General features: G+C 41.9%; 1 protein-coding gene across 2 annotated transcripts in view; it reads right to left on the bottom strand.

The window, feature by feature from the left end:
* Nucleotides 1-17660, bottom strand: part of snx25 (sorting nexin 25) — a 55028-nt gene that overhangs the window by 5447 nt on the left and 31921 nt on the right. For both annotated transcript variants that reach the window (XM_042325900.1, XM_024428886.2), the window contains exons 11-17: nucleotides 15412-15543; nucleotides 10044-10184; nucleotides 9611-9724; nucleotides 8639-8800; nucleotides 8349-8466; nucleotides 7929-7995; nucleotides 690-871 (exon numbers count right to left, since the gene is read on the bottom strand). In XM_042325900.1, coding sequence (XP_042181834.1) covers nucleotides 690-871; nucleotides 7929-7995; nucleotides 8349-8466; nucleotides 8639-8800; nucleotides 9611-9724; nucleotides 10044-10184; nucleotides 15412-15543 — 916 coding nt within the window. The remainder of the gene's footprint in view (nucleotides 1-689; nucleotides 872-7928; nucleotides 7996-8348; nucleotides 8467-8638; nucleotides 8801-9610; nucleotides 9725-10043; nucleotides 10185-15411; nucleotides 15544-17660) is intronic.

Here is a 17660-nt window from a genome sequence, read left to right as displayed (position 1 = left end):
TCAGGAGTAATGTTGGGAAAGGTATTTTTCTTGTATACTGGAACCTCAGAATGGAATGAGTTGCCTCTGCCTATAAAAACATCCTCCTCTCTGGACAGCTTTAAAAATAAAGTAAAAATATGTTTGATGTCTTCTGTGCCCATATGAATAACCCCTATAATGTAACTGGAATGATGAGATAGATGTTCTTCTCTGTTTTTGTTTTATTATTTCACAGCCATACTGTGTTGGATCTTGTCTAGCCAGCTTGTGTCAAGAGGACCACAATGGAAATAAGTCCCAGACTTTGTGTGTTATCCTCAATGATTTTATTAATGTGTATGTATGGCTTTTAAGTTGTATGTGTGCTTGTTTTTTTTTAAATGGTCAAATTAATAAACTAAAAGATCCAATAATCTAATTGAAACAGAAACGTTTGTTTCAAAACCAACGCCAGACTCCACCCCCCACCCCTTGAGTACTGATCCATGTCAGATATCAATCTCCAGCAGGGTTAACGCGCACACCCTTGTGGAACAGGGAGTTACAGCCACAAAATCAACATTGTAGAATAAATACATTTAATTCCTGCACACACGATTTTACCTCTGCAAACGAATCATAACATGTATTTGAAGAAAAAGGTCTGACCAAAACATTGCTAATAAATGTGCAGAGATGACACCTGTATGGCAGGAGGGAAGACCTACCTGGGATATTGTCTAGCAGCTTCTGTTGAGCTCTCTCCTTGGTCTCCCGACGTTCTGTGTCAGACCGAGCCTTGATTTGGGGGGCCAGTTTTCCGTTGGGCCAGAATGTGTCGCGGAAAATGTTGATGTAGCAAACAATCATCTGCTCACTGAAGATCCAGTTGACAGTGTCTCGAATCTGCCTGATGGGGTAGGGAGGGAACATTTTGACAAAAGCCTCTACATTACAGTATTAGCTAACATTACTCTACACATGTTCAGAGCACAGCCACAACAACCCATTGCAGTGCATATCTGGAACACCCAGTCTGATAGCTGTGGTAAACATAACCCTAGTTGTGCAGTTTGACTTGTTAAATAAGCTAAACGATCTCAACCAGAGGGATATCACAGAGAGAAGGAGATTGATCCAAGAGTCCACAAACCCCTTGCAATAGTGTGTGAATCGTGGTAGGGTCAGAGTCAGCTAATGTGCCCTTGAGCAAGGGACTTAAACCTAAATACTCCAGGGTCACCATTGATAATGGCATACCCTGGCTGTGACATTACTCCGAGGGCATCTCAGGGGGAGTGGGGATATGAGAAATACACATTTCCAATTCACACATGCATATAATGACAAATATAAAACCCACCTAATTATTACTTTTGACCAGAACCCTATGGGTGAATAGGGCGCCATTTGGGACACAGCCTGGGAGAGTCTTCGCACCATTTAGAGCCGTGGGTTAGGGTGCAGAATAAGACAATAACATAACGGAAAAATACAATAACAGCATAACTTTTTATGGCTACAGGAGCAGTATTGAGTAGCTTGGATGAAAGATGCCCAGAGTAAATGGCCTGCTCCTCAGTCCCAGTTGCTAATATATACATATTATTATTAGTATTGGATAGAAAACACTCTGAAGTTTCTGAAACTGTTTGAATGATGTCTGTGAGTATAACAGAACTCATATGGCAGGCAAAAACCTGAGAAGAAATCCAAACAGGAAGTGGGAAATCTGAGGTTGGTCAATTTTTAACCCAGCCTCTATTGAAAACACAGTGGGATATGGATAAAGTTGAACTTCCTAGGGCTTCCACTAGATGTCAACAGTCTTTAGAAACTTAAATGAGGCTTCTACTGTGTTGTGGAGCCAGATGGGAGCTATTTGAGTCAGTGGTCTGGCAGAGAACCAGGTCCTGGTTACGCACATTTTATATGATAGCGACCTGCGTTCCATGGCTTCTCTACAGACAGGAATTCTCCGGTTGGAACTTTATTGAAGATTTATGATAACATCCTAAAGATTGATTCTATACTTAGTTTGACAAGTTTCTTCGACCTGTATATAACTTCTTAAAGTTTTTGTCCGACGTTCGGATGGACCTGCACGAGTGTTTGGATTTGTGTACTAAACGCGCTAACAAAAGTAGCTACTTGGACATAAATAATGGACATAATCAAACGAAATAAACATTTATTGTGGAACTAGGATTCCTGGAAGTGCATTCTGATGAAGATCGTTAAAGGGAATATTTATAATGTGATTTCTGTTGACTCCAACATGGCGGATAATTTTATTTATTTTCTGAGCGCAGTCTCAGATTATTGCATGGTTTGCTTTTTCCGTAAAGTTTTTTTGAAATCTGACACAGCGGTTGCATTAAGGAGAGGTATATCTATATTTCCATGTCAAACAATTGTATTTATCGACATTTATAATGAGTATTTCTGTAAAATGATGTGGCTCTCTGCAATATCACTGGATGTTTTTGGAACTAGTGAACGTAACACGCCAATGTATACTGATATTTTTTTTAATACAACATGAAGTCCTAGGAGTGTCATCTGATAAAGATCATCAAAGGTTAGTGATTCATTTTTATCTCTATTTGTGCCATTTGTGACTCTCTTTGTCTGGAAAAATGGCTGAGTTTTTCTGTGAGTTAGTGGTCACCTAACAATCGTTTGTGGTGCTTTCGCTGTAAAGCCTATTTGAAATCGGACACTGTTGGGATTAACAAGAACCTTTAAAACGGTATACGATGTTTGAGGAATATGTTTGAGGAATTTTAATTACGAGATCTCTGTTGTTTTGAATTTGGCGCCCTGCAATTTCACTGGCTGTTGTCATATCTCATTAATGGGATTGCAGCCCTAAAAAGATAATAGAATAAGACAACAAAATAAGACAATAACAGAGCCCTGCCTGTCACTCACCAACCGATGAGCTCTCGCTCTACAGATAGCTGGGGTGTTTTAGTACAATATCACTCGCTGTCAAATACACCAACGTTCCCCAAAAACCGGGCCGCGTACCGGCACATTCACTACCGGGCAGCACAGAAAGGATAAATATATATATTTTTTTAAATCGGTAAAATAAAATACCTGTTGAATTCTTTGAGCGAAGAAAACGTGAACGACAGAAGCAAGTCTTGAAAGCCACGTCAACAAATGTGGCTGCACCGAGAGCGTCATACTTCGTGGCTAGCTGTATTGCTAAGGCCAAGAAGCCTTTCACTCTTGGCGATTTGATGATTCTACCTCCTAAGGACATTTGCCGTGAACTCTCAGGAGATGCTGCAGCTAAAAAGATAGCAGGTTCCTCTTTCGGCTACCATCGTCACTAGGCGAATTGATGAAAGAGGAGGACGTTGAGGCACAATTGTTAGAGAGGCTTAACGAGTCACTGTGGTATGCAATCCAGGTTGACGACCCTACCGATGTTGACAACGAGGCAATACTGCTTGTTTATGTGCAATATACATTTCAGGATGTTGTGCATGAGGATATGTTGTGTGTGCTGTCCCTACCGACTAACAACGGCCACAGAACTATTCAAGTCTTTGGATGATTACAGTCGTGGCCAAAAGTTTTGAGAATGACACAAATATTAATTTCCAAAGTTTGCTGCTTCAGTGTCTTTAGATATTTTTGTCAGATGTTACTATGGAATACTGAAGTATAATTACAAGCATTTCATAAGTGTCAAAGGCTTTTATTGACAATTACATGAAGTTGATGCAAAGAGTCAATATTTGCAGTGTTGACCCTTCTTTTTCAAGGCCTCTGCAATCCATCCTGGCATGCTGTCAATTAACTTCTGGGCCACATCCTGACTGATGGCAGCCCATTCTTGCATAATCAATGCTTGGAGTTTGTCAGAATATGTGGGTTTTTGTTTGTCCACCTGCCTCTTGAGGATTGACCACAAATTCTCAATGGGATTAAGGTCTGAGGAGTTTCCTGGCCATGGATCCAAAATATTGATGTTTTGTTCCCCGAGCCACTTTATCACTTTTGCAATGGGCTCCATCATGCTGGAAAAGGAATTGTTCGTCACCAAACTGTTCCTGGATGGTTGGGAGAAGTTGCTCTCGGAGGATGTGTTGGTACCATTCTTTATTTGGGGCGGCAGGGTAGCCTAGTGGTTAGAGCATTGTACTAGTAACCGGAAGGTTGCAAGTTCAAACCCCCGAGCTGACAAGGTACAAATCTGTCGTTCTGCCCCTGAACAGGCAGTTAACCCACTGTTCCTAGGCCGTCATTGAAAATAAGAATTTGTTCTTAACTGAGTTGCCTAGTTAAATAAAGGTAAAATAAAAAATAAATATTCATAGCTGTGCTCTTAGGCAAAATTGTGAGTGAGCCCACTCCCTTGGCTGAGAAGCAACCCCACACAAATGGTCTCGCTTTACTGTTGGCATGACACAGGACTGATGGTAGCGCTCACCTTGTCTTCTCCGGACAAGCTTTTTTCAGATGCCCCAAACAATCGGAAGGGGGATTCATCGGAGAAAATGACTTTACCCCAGTCCTCAGCAGTCCAATCCCTGTATCTTTTGCAGAATATCAGTCTGTCCCTGATGTTTTTGCTGGAGAGAAGTGGCTTCTTTGCTGCCCTTCTTGACACCAGGCCATCCTCCAAAAGTCTTCGCCTCACTGTGCGTGCTGATGCACTCACACCTGCCTGCTGCCATTCCTGAGCAAGCTCTGTACTGGTGGTGCCCCGGAGCGCAGCGGTCCTAGCGCTTGCTGGACTTTCTTGGGCGCCCTGAAGACTTCACAACAATTGAACCGCTCTCCTCGAAGTTCTTGATGATTCGATGGTTTATTTAGGTGCAACCTTACTGTCAGCAATATCCTTGCCTGTGATGCCCTTTTTGTGCAAAGCAATGATGACGGCACGTGTTTCCTTGCAGGTAACCATGGCTGACAGAGGAAGAACAACGATTCCAAGCACCACCCTCCTTTTGAAGCGTCCAGTCTGTTATTCAAATTCAATCAGCATGACATCGTGATCTCCAGCCTTGTCCTCATCAACACTCACACCTGTGTTAACCTCACTAGGGTAGGGGGCAGCATTCAGAATTTTAGATGAAAAGCATGCCCAAAGTAAACTACCTGCTACTCAGGTCCAGAAGCTAGGATATGCATATAAATTGGTAGATTTGGATAGAAAACACTAAAGTTTCCAAAACTGTTAAAATAATGTCTGTGAGTATAACAGAACTGAGGAAAATCCATCCAAGGAAGTGCTATTATTTTGAAACATCTCTTTTTCATTGAAAGCCTATCAACCATACAAAGACTTATGAGACAGTTCACGATCTCTATGGCTTCCACAACATGTGGCCAGTCTTTAGGCATTTTTTCAGGCTTCAACTCTGAAAAATTAGGAAGGAAAAGCACTTTCAATGAGTGGACAGTGGAAATTTCCAGACATGAGTCCAGTGTGAGACCGGGAGCGCGCCTTTGTTTCTCCTTTTCTATTGACGAAGCTTTTGTCCGGTTGAAATATGAACGATTATTTATGACAAAAACAACCTGAGGATTGATTATAAACATTGTTTGACATGTTTCTATGAACATTTATGGTACTTTTTTTTTTAGATTTTTCGTCTGTTGCGACTGCGCTTTGTTCCAATGTATTACTGAACAAAACACACCAACAAAACTGAGGTTTTTGAATATAAAGAGACTGTCGAACAAAACAAACATTTTTTGCGTAACATGGAGTCTTCGGAGTGCAAACTTATGAAGATCAAAAGGTAAGTGATACATTTTAATGCTATTTCTGAATTTTGTTACTCCTCTTGGCTGCAAACTGTTTGTAATGATTTTGCTGCTGGGCGCTGTTCTCAGATAATCACATGGTTTGCTTTAGCCGTAAAGCCTTTTTGAATTCTGACACAGCAGTTGGATTAACAAGAAGTTTATCTTTAAGCTGGTGTATAACATTTGTATCTTTTATGCATGTTTATTATGAGAATTTCTGTTTTGTTGAGTTTCACGCTCTGCAATATCACCGGATGTTGTTTGAGACTGTTTTACTGAACAAAACGGGCTAACAAAGAGTTTTTTGGATATAAAGAGGGACTTGATCGAACAAAACAAACATTTATTGGGTAACTGGGAGTTTTGTGAGTGCAACCATATGAAGATCATAAAAGGTTAGCGATTAATTGTATCGCTATTTCTGACTTTTGTTACTCCTCTTGGCTGCAAACTGTTTGTAATGATTTTGCTGCTGGGCGCCGTTCTCAGATAATCACATGGTTTGCTTTCGCCATAAAATATTGTTGAAATCTGACACCGTGGTTGGATTAACAAGAAGTTCATCTTTAAACCGATGTATAACACTTGTATGTTTCATTAATTTTTATAATGAGTATTTCTGTTTTTGAATTTGTCACTCTGCAATTTCACTGGATGTTGGCCAGGTGGGACGGTAGCATCCCACACCCCCTAGAGAGGTTAACGAGAGAATCACTGACATGATGTCAGCTGGTCCTTTTGTGGCAGGGCTGAAATAGTGGAATTTTTTGGGGGGGGATTCAGTTCATTTGCATGGCAAAGGGGGACTTTGCAATTAATTGCAATTCATCTGATCACTCTTCATAACATTCTGGAGTATATGCAAATTGCCATCATACAAACAGAGGCAGCAGACTGAAAATTAATATTTGTGGCATTCTCAAAACGACCACGACTGTGCATGTCAGGAAAATTTGATTGGTCATTCTGTGTTGGCGTACACACGGACGGGGATGCTGCCATGGCTGGAAGGCTGTCTGGTTTCACTACCCGGGTTAAAGAGGTTGCGCCTGAATGTGAGTCTATGCACTGTGTCATTCACAGAGAAATGCTGGCTAGCCGAAAAATGGCACCCGAATTTAACGTCATACTGAATTAAGTTTTAAAGTTATCAAATAACATCAAAGCACACGCCCTTAACTCACATCTGTTTGGACAGCTTTGTGAGGAAATAGACGCAGAGCAGAAACGCCTTATCATATACACAGAAGTCAGATGGCAGGGGGAGATCGCTTGACAGAGTGAACTCAATCGGTCACTTCAGGGGAGAATGAAAACTGTCTTGAAGTTGGCAGATAAAGTGGCTGCATTCAAAGACAAACTGGAACTGTGGGGACGGCGAGCGGACAGGGGCATATTTGAAATGTTCCAAACATTAGCGGGGATTTTGGGAGAGACCGAGACGTCTTTCTCCCAGCTGGTGCGAGATCACCTAGCTTCGCTGTCAATGGAGTTTGAGAGTTACTTCCCAACCGCAAAAGACCCACAAAGTGTGAAGGAATGGATCCGCAACCCATTCGTGAATGTCCCAGATGAATTGTCCATGTCCGTGCAGGAAGTAGATCAAATCCTTAAGGTTGTAAATGACGGTGGCCTTAAAAGTATGTTTGAGATAACTTCATCTCTGCCGACCTTCTGGATTAAAATCCAGGCTGAATATCCTGAGAGCCACAAAAGCACAACGTTCCTTCCATTTCCAACATCCGATCTCTGCGAAGCGGGGTTTTCCGCAATGATGGCAACAAAAACAAAATTTACAGAGTAGACTGGACATACGGAACATGTCACTGTCTCCCATCATCCCTAGATGGGACCATCTTGTTGCTGGGAAACAAGCTCAGTGCTCCCACTGGTGAGTTACAATGTATTTATTATATGATTAGAGAAAAATATGCACTTTGTTATTATGTTTCTACTAAAATGTTATGAAAAAGCAGCTATACAAAAACTTCTAGGCCTAATTGATATTCCGACGGCCGGTCCGGGAAAAATTGTCTACATGAGACCGGTCCGTGGTACAAAAAAGGTTGGGGACCGCTGATAGACCTTAATAAACCTAGCCCCTTCCCAGATCTGCGTGTACTCTTTGCTTCACACAAATAAGAGCAGAAATCTGATAAAACATTTTCATAAAAAAAGAGAGTGATGCTTACTTGTTTATGGTCCTTCCAAACGTGACTTGAACTAGTGCAATTAGAGTTTTTCGTACCCATTTAAACACTGAGAATAAAGGAAGACAAACAATATCACAGAGTGCCAGGCTGATAGCAAGAGGTGACTAGATTAAATTACAGATCCATTAACAAAGTTAGTTTCCAATAACAACAAAGGATATAATCTATCCCTTTCAAAATTGCTTTGAACAATTAATTTGATTTAAAGAACACAGACATAACATACAAACCACACACTCAGTCTACTGAGGTGAAAATGACAGTGTAGTGTCCCCCAAATGGCACCCTATTCCTTTTATAGTGCACTGCTTTAGACCAGGGCCCTCTCAAAAATAGTGCACTACAAAAGGGAATAGGGTGTCATTTGGGATGCAACCATAGTGTAGAGGTTCCACTCACTTCCTCTGAGCTCAAAGATCTCTCCTATGAGCATGAAGCAGGGTTCAGCCAGAGCGTCTTTCTTCCCATCAGCCTCGTCTCCATAGTCAGATAGGTCACTGTCATCCTCCGCCTCCTCCTGTTGGCGAAAAAGGAGTTGGTGTGTATGTGTCTCTGTGAGAAAGACTAAAAGGATACATTCATACATTACATACATTACATTACATTACATTACATTACATTACATTACATACATACTAGTCCCACCACCCCAGCCAACCAGGTCTCCTGATGTGATGGTGCTTACTAACCTCGGTGTGTGAGAAGAAGTCTCCAGACAGTCTCTCCAGGAAGGAGGCCAGGGAGAAGGAGGATTTCTTGTGGATGTCCATGACCTTCAGGTGCTCTGGGGAGGGGCTGAGGAAGGCATAGAGCGCCTCACTCTGACACATCCGCTCGTCTGTCAGCATTTTCTATAAATGGTGGAGAAAACAGCTGCAGATTAGTCTGTGTCCCAATTGACACCCTATCCCATAGGGCCCTAGCAGGGACAGAGTTGGAGTCTGGGCTACATCCCAAAAGGCATAGATTCCCAAAGGCTCTGGGCAAAAGTAGTGCACTATATTGGTCATCAAAAAGAAAGGAGGACCAGACCAAGGCACTCTTAATATAATGAATGAAAATGTTGATTTGTATGGCATGTTCAATGGAAACAGCGCTTAAAAACTATATATTGGGAATAGGGTGCCATTTGAGACACAGTCGATGCTAATAACTATGGAACCTGACGAGTGCAAATCAATGAGGCAAACAAACAAAATCCTCATTCTCGTAATAGTAAAGCTTTCAATCATAACTAAAATTGTTGTAAAAGCTTGTAAAGAATGTGCTCAATTTAATCTCAAACTTTGACTCTCATCTCCAAACTTAATACATTGTGGTTGTGTCTCATTTTATCTTTTTTCTCCCGACATTGAAAGAGCCTAGCTTGAAATCCTGATGGCCAATCGACATGCCATGAGAACAGCAGGAACGAGCCACTCCAATAATACAAATTAATTTCCTATCAGACAGAAACATTTTGAAATGAGGAAACAAACTACCTGAGCTCCCAATGGTAGCTATATGTGACATCATCAACTCAAATTACATCTCCTGTTCTGAAAAATTATGTCCTTAGGAGACCGATACTGAGAAATGCCTTCCACATAAACAAAACACTGATTTGAGTGACGTTTTCACTATGATGTGTGGTTGAACCGTGTTGGCAGAGAGTGACTTACTTGTAAAAAGCTGTTGAGCTGGTTTTTGGACTTTTCAAGGAATTTTTGGTCAATTGACTTGAATGGCAGTTTACTGACGGAGGGAAGCTGGACTTTTTTCAAGGTAGGGAAACACTGCATAAAGAATATAAAATCAAAGAGAGGAGAGAGAGAGAGAACAAGAGGAGTTATGTTTCAGTCTTCAAGTCTCGTTGTTTGTAGCACCTCATGAAATGCAGTGGCATGGTGACTCACTCCATCTCCATGGCAACCGGCCGGTGGAAGCATTGTTAGGGTGATTATCAGATGGCAGGCAGTGATATTTGAAACAAACGGCTGTGATGTAGCAGTGCAGGACTGTGGTAATTAAAAGGCTGTTGTTGGGGGGCAGACAGAGGGTGAGTCAGAGACGCTAGCTAGGCAGGCAAAAACATTAGCATGGAGGATCCTTTACCTCAGTCAGTTTTCGGTGCAGGGCCTGGAACTCTATGAGCTTCCTGGTGACGCTCCAGCGGCTGTTCTTAGAGTCGTCTCCCTCCAGCAGGCTCACTGAGACGCAGTAGCAAGGCATCTGCTCTCCATTCTCCTCTACTGCCTGGTGGGGGATAGGGGACACGAAATAAAGGGAAATGATTCCCTCTGTTTCACTGCAAAGAATGAGTTGTGGACACAGAGTTAGAACATGGTCAGAGAGTATGGTCAATGGCTACAGTAGGGTGAGACCAAGTGGTCAGAGAGTGTGGTATGGTAGAAAATGACAAGATTGTGTTTTAATACGGTTTATGCATCGAATAAGGTTTCTCAGTACTCTCTCATCTGTGGAGTTGGACCTCTGGGGCTTGGCGCTGGCAATTGATTTAGGATGTCTTGGTGAAAAAACCTACAGCCTGCACTCCAAAGAACGAGTTTGTGTTTGTGTACCAGGGAGGAGATGTCTCCGGTACGGACAGCTGATAAGAAGAACCTTGTCTTTGGGGCCAGACCCTGGATCCTATACAATTAGAACAGTCTTCACAGCAAATGCAATCTGGCTGGGGGGTTACTCCTTTCTGACATACAAAACTTCACCTCTAGAGCCAACCCACACATTTGTTGTTTGTCATGAAGACTCAGGAGGATGTACTTATATAGGTTGTAACCCAATTCTGCTCGTTGGGCTCTTAACAATCACCATTGAGTGACCGTTAATGCTCCGTTATTGCAATAATTAAAGAAATCTAAAAGCCTATCTTTTGGTAAGAATAATTCCAAGACAATGGCCAATGGTTACAGTAGGATGAGAGCAAGGTGTACTGATGGGAGAAAAATGGGGCCTTGATCCAGGTGGTGACCAAGAACTCAAATCAGTGGCGGATATAGATATAGGCGACATGGGCAACCGCCGAGGGTGGCATCTTGCTGAGGGAGGCACGGGACGCCTGCACAAAAAATAAAATCATGAAATGGTGACATTTACACGATGGGTTTTCTATCGCTCATTTGCACGTCACGTCAATGATATCATGTCACCGTGTGGGACTGTGGGTCAATTAACCTTGTCGGAGTGCTATATCGTTAAGAATAATATAAAACCAGTCTGCACACCAGCAAGGTTAATTGGTTTAGTCTTGACTCTTGGTTGACAGTGTTGGGGGATGGGTAATGTATTGATGCTCGAGTGCCAAATCAACACAAATTTGTTTCCATTTGTCTTTGTTACTTCTTTTTGATATTTATGGGTCTTATTTTTTTTGTGTATATGTGTATTATATATACACATACATACAAGTTTTAAATGTTATGATTCTTTATTAGTGTTGTTCCAAATGTTGGAATAAAAATGAGTTAGCGCAGGACGGTGCTTTTTTATATTTATGTTGGGGGGGCTCATGGCTTGATTTTAGCTCTGACGTGCACTGTCAACTGTGGGACTTTATACAGACAGTTGTGTGCCTTTCCAAATCATGTGCAATCCAATAGAATTTACCACAGGTGGACTCCAATCAAGTTGTAGAAACATCAAGGATGATCAATGGAAACAGGATGCACCGGTATTCAATTCCCGAGTCTCATAGTAAACGGTCTGAATAGATTTTTACATTTGCAAAAATTTATAAAAACATGTTTTCGCTTTGTCATTATTGGGGTATTGTATATAGATTGATGAGAAAAGAAACATGTAATACATTTTAGAGAAAGTCTAACCGAACGAAACGTGAGAAAAAAATCAAGACTTTTTGCTAGGTAGCGTTAGTCGGCTGTACCTGAGCCAAAACTCCGGTATTTTCCATACTATAGCTTGTTCTCTAGGGCAGTGGTTTTTCAACCAGTGTGCTGGGTTGACTTAGAAACACCCGTGCAGAAAGAAAATCAAATAATACATTGAATGGCACATGGTTACATCTGGATGGTTGCTTCAAGTCAGGTGCGCTCCTGCTGTTGTTACATTTGAGGGGTGCGCATCACGAGTAAAGTCATTTGTATCATTTTACTTCACCATTAGCACAGGCAAATCGGATTAGTGTTGGCAGAGGCTGGGGTGCTGCTATGGAAACAAACGGAGTGGCTTCCACTCTGTGGTTCCACCTTTGTAGAAAACCGCTTATTTCTAGACCTTTCCGTTCAAAAGTAAGACCTATTTTATGTTTTTTTTTCTTTGGATATTTGCGGGATGCTCTTAATAAGGATTAGCCCATTTTTTTCCATTTTCGCCTAAAACGATATACCCAAATCTAACTGCCTGTAGCTCGGGCACTGAAGCAAGGATATGCATATTCTTGGTACCATTTGAAAGGAAACACTTTGAAGTTTATGGAAATGTGAAAGGAATGTAGTAGAACACAATAGATCTGGTAAAAGATTAAACAAATTTGAAAGAATACCGTTCTTTTGCAAGAGAAAGGCCATAATATATTATTCCAGCCCAGGTGAAATTGAGATTGACCACTAGATGGCATCAGTGTATATGCAAAGTTTTAGACTGATTCAATAAACCATTGCATTTCTGTAAAACAAATTGTATCAAGACTGCCCAAATGTCCCTAATTTGTTTATTAATAACTTTTCAAAATTGTGCACTCTCCTCAAACAATAGCATGGTATTATTTCACTGTAATAGCTACTGTAAATTGGACAGTGCAGTTAGATTAACAATAATTTAAGCTTTCTGCCAATATCAGATATGTCTGTGTCCTGGGAGATTTTCTTGTTACTTACAACCTCATGCTAATCGCATTAGCCTATGTTAGCTCAACCGTCCCGAGAAAGGGACACCGATCCCAAAGAAGTCAATTGACTTGCCTAGTTAAATAAAAAGGTAAAAAATAAAATAAAATTGCACTAAATACATTTGTGGCAGAATCTTTTATCACATCGAGGTTTGTCACGGTTCAACAAAGGTTGGGAACCAGTGTTCTAGGGATGTGCATCTTTCCCTTTCAAGACAATTCGAAAAGTATCTAGAAACATGGGCTCCAATACAGGAACGATACGTTTTAGTTTGAAACGATTCGGAGAGATGGGATTTGATTAGAGAACGAATCGATGTGAGTCGGTTCGATGCACCAACATTTGTTGCATAAACATATTACATTTTCCATTCTAAATTAAAATCTTCTGCTCATGGAACTCATGAGCTGGGCCTCTCTGAGATGTATTCGTCTGAACCAAGGGTCCAGGGTTCTGGTCTAGAAGTTCCTATAATTTTGCTTCGGTACTGCAGTTTAACTGACGCCCAGCCAAGAAACACCAATTCCATACACTGTCACATAGATGTCAGATTTGAACATTCCCAATCAGACACTTTAGTCCTCACCTTTATGCACAAAACAGCTATTGAGTTATTCAAATAATTGTAGCTGGGGCAGATTTTTCCCCCATCACTCACAGCCAAAGATTTCATGTCTGTCATGTTTTTGGATGACGATCAAATCTTGGTTTTTATCATGGCTCTCGTCTCTCTGCAGACAACCTATAGTGAGCACCATGTTTGGAACTAGAAATAGCAGTATCAAATCGCAATACAAATTGAACAGTGAAGGGAAAGGGAATATCTAGTCAGTTGCACAACAATGCATTCAACCCAAATGTATCTTTCGCATTTAACCCAACCCCTCTGAATCAGAGATGGGGAGGAGTTTTTGGGGACTAACTGCCTTTCTCAAGGGCAGAACGGCAGATTTTTCCACCTTTCCGGCTTGGTGATTCAAACGCTCTTAACTAGGTTACCTGCCACCCCCACACCTTCGGGACAATCGCAATACATATCGTATCGGCACCTAAGTATGGTGATAATGTTGTATCTTGAAGTCCCAGGCAATTCCCATCCCTAAAAAACAGTCACTGTATCAATTAGTATACTACTCTGTTATTATCTATGCATAGTCACTTTAATAACTCTACCTACATGTACATATTACCTCGAGTAACCGGTACCCTCTGTATATAGCCTCGCTATTGTTATTTTACTGCTGCTCTTTAATTATTTGTTACTTTTATTTCTTATTCTTAATTATTTCTGTATTTAAAAAAAAAACTGCATTGTTGGTTAAGGGCTTGTAAGTAAGCATTTTACTGTAAGGTCGACATCTGTATGTGACAAATTAAGATATACTGTATCAATGAGGGTATGCTAAGAAAACACTCCAATGATGAGAACAAATTAACTCTGACTAAAGGACATCTTTAAAAGGTTGGCTGATTAGCTCATTACCATAATGAAGAATTGGAGACAATACTACCATGCTTAATTGAACATCACTACAAACACAAATTTGCTTTTGGCTGAGCAGAATCCGACATGGCTATTAGCTTAGCAGCATAGCATTAGGCCTTGGAGGGGGATTGTGCAGAGTGAACTTTGGAGAGTGGTGTCCTTTCTGTCCTCCTGTGTTTAGGCATTTCACAGCCAATTAACAGACAAAGCATTAATCAAAGCGTGTCTCCCAGACTAAATGAAGAGAGAGGAGTAATATGCAAATGAGGCCCTTGTCCTTTCACATACCCGAACAGCTTAAATTGTATATAGCCTTGTCATTGTTATTTTATTGTGTTGCCATTTTTCCTTTTAGGAAATGTTTCTCACTTCCTTAAAATTGCATTGTTGGTTCAGTGTTTCACGGTAAGTTTGTTGTATACCTGTTGTATTCGGCTCATGTGAGAAATAAAATGTGATTTGAAGGAGATAAAAGGCGATCTCGTCTCATACAATGTACAGATGTAGGATCTTATATTTGAGCCAGTTTGCTACAGCGTGAAAATAATCCTGTGGCAACAGGTAATGTGAATAATAATATAATTCGTGGAGACTTTTGTACGGGTTCATATATTTTTTCGTAAGGGAAAAATCAAGTCTCAAATGTCATAGTGGAAATTTAAAAACTTCAGAAGCCTTTTTAAACCTCAAATACACTAAATGCTTTACATTTCCTGCAATGCAGGACAGTTCTTTCTGCAACTGGATGATCAAATTAAGATCCTACATCTGTAGTCCAATCAATAACACCATACAAATGATGACTGGGACCATTTTATCCTTCCTTCCAGTTTTGTATTTTCTTCCTCAGTCTGAGCTCCTACCTCTCTCTCATCCATCTAGACTAGACAGAAGCTCTGTTATTAGTGCTGTGTGTAATAAAGGTTCCGGAAGGTGTAGATGCTATAGTTTCTCTCTGGCTCGTTGCTCTCAGATCAGGGTTTTATCTGTTTCGAGTTTGGCCAGAGGTACTGGAGCCCTGGACACAGGAGACTAGAGAGCTCACTGCTCCGCTGCTGTCATATCACTGGAACACAGTCAATGACTAAGAGTTGGGATGGTGCTGTGTGTGTGTGTTTGTCTCACTCACCTCAGCTGTTGTGATGAGGGCCCTCCAGGAGCCCAAGTTCTCACACCACCAGTCTGTGCGGGAGATGTGCAGCTGCAGGTCACTGTGCTCCTTCTCCATGGCCCCAATCTCCTCCTTCAGTTTACACACAATCTGAGAGAGGACAGCGCGCGCATACACACACACACACACACACACACACAGGTCAAAAGATGGCTCTAACCCAGACAGAGCACCAACTGTGTCTCATCCACAGTACCAAGGAGTGGGAGACTAATCCGGACGCTTATAAGAAATTCCGCTATGCCCTCAGACGAACCATCAAACAAGCAAAGCGTCAATACAGGATTAAGATTAAATCCTACTACACCGGCTCTGACGCTCATCGGATGAGGCAGGGCTTGCAAACTATTATGGACTACAAAAGGGAAACCCAAACTCGAGTTGCCCAGTGACGCGAGTCTACCAGACGAGCTAAATGCCTTTTATACTCGTTTTGAGGCAAGCACGAAAGCACCAGCTGTTCTGGATGACTGTGTGATAACGCTCTCAACCTCTCCCTGAACGAGTCTGTAATACCTACATGTTTCAAGCAGACCACCATAGTCCCTATGCCCAAGGAAGCAAAGGTAACCTGCCTAAATGATAACCGCCCATGGCACTCACGTCAGTAGCCATGAAGTGCTTTGAAAGGCTGGTCATGGCTCATATCAACAGCATCCTCCCGGACACCATGGACGCACTACAATTCACATATCACCCCAACAGATCCGCAATCTCAATCGCACTCCACACTGCCCTTTCTCACCTGGACAAAAGGAACACCTATGTGAGAATGCTGTTCATTGACTACAGCTCAGCGTTCCAACATCATAGTGCCCACGAAGCCCATCACTAAGCTAAGGATTCTGGGACTAAACACCTCCCTCTCCAACTGGATCCTGGACTTCCTGACGGGTCGCCCTCAGGTGGAAAGAGTAGACAACAACACGTCTGCCACGCTGATATTTAACATTGGGGCCACTCAGGGGTATGTACTTAGTCCCCTCCTGTACTCCCTGTTGACCCACGACTGCGTGGCCAAACGCAACTCCAACACCATCATTAAGTTTACTGACGACACAACAGTCGTAGGCCTGATCACCGACAACGATGAGATGGCCTATAGGGAGGTGGTCAGAGTAGTGAATGTGTGGTGCCAGGAAAACAACTTCTCCCTCAATGTGAGCAAGACAAAGGAGCTGATCGTGGACTACAGGAAAAAGCAGGTTGAACAGGCTTCCATTAACATCGACGGGTCTGTAGTGGAGTGGGTCGAGAGTTAAGTTATTTGGTGTCCAAACACACCAAGACAGTGAAGAGGGCAAGACAAAACCATTTCCCCATCAGGAGACTGAAAAGATTTGGCATGGGCCACCAGATCCTCAAAAGGTTCTACAGCTGCACCATCGAGAGCATCCTGACTGGTTGCATCACCGCCTGATATGGCAACAGCTCGGCATCTGGCCGTAAGGCACTACATCACTGGGGCCAAGCTTCCTGCCATCCAGGATCTATATAATAGGGGGTCACCCAGTCACCCAAGTCGGCAAGCAGTACCAGAGCGCCAAGTCTAGGACCAATAGGCTCCTCAACAGCTTCTACCTCCAAGCCATTAGACTGCTGAACAATTCATAAAAATCACCGCCGGACAATTTAAATTGACACCCCCCCCTCTCTCGTACACTGCTGCTACTCGCTGTTTGTTACCTATGCATAGTCACTTCGTCCCCACCGACATGTACAGATTACCTCAACTAGCCTGTACCCCTGCACACTGACTCGGTACCGGTGCCCCCTGTATATAGCCTTGTTATGGTTATTCTTATTGTGTTACTTTTGCCTACTTGGTAAATATGTTCTTCCTCTTGAACTGCACTGTTTGGTTAAGGGCTTGTAAGTAAGCATTTCACGGTAAAGTCTATGCTTGCTGTATTCGGGGCATGTGGCAAATAAAGTTTGATTTGATACAATAAATATTATTTCTTTCTTTTTTTCCCTCTCTGCATTGTTGGGATGGACCCGTAAGTAAGCATTTCACTGTTAGTCCACACCTGTTGTTAATGAAGCATGTGACAAATACATTTTGATTTAAAGGTGGCTGTTCAATCAATGTCAGTTTTCAAGGGATGCTTGTATTACAGGTAGGGGCAGACATTCTTTCAGGGAAATATTTATGGGTTCTTTATGAATGCCAACACACACAGACAGACAGAGAGAGGTAGAAAAAG

Source organism: Oncorhynchus tshawytscha, linkage group LG08 (assembly GCF_018296145.1).
Source record: "Oncorhynchus tshawytscha isolate Ot180627B linkage group LG08, Otsh_v2.0, whole genome shotgun sequence".
Taxonomy (NCBI): Eukaryota; Metazoa; Chordata; class Actinopteri; order Salmoniformes; family Salmonidae; genus Oncorhynchus; species Oncorhynchus tshawytscha.
The sequence above is the reverse complement of the archived record's forward strand: the minus strand, read 5'-3'. Positions and strand labels throughout refer to the sequence as shown.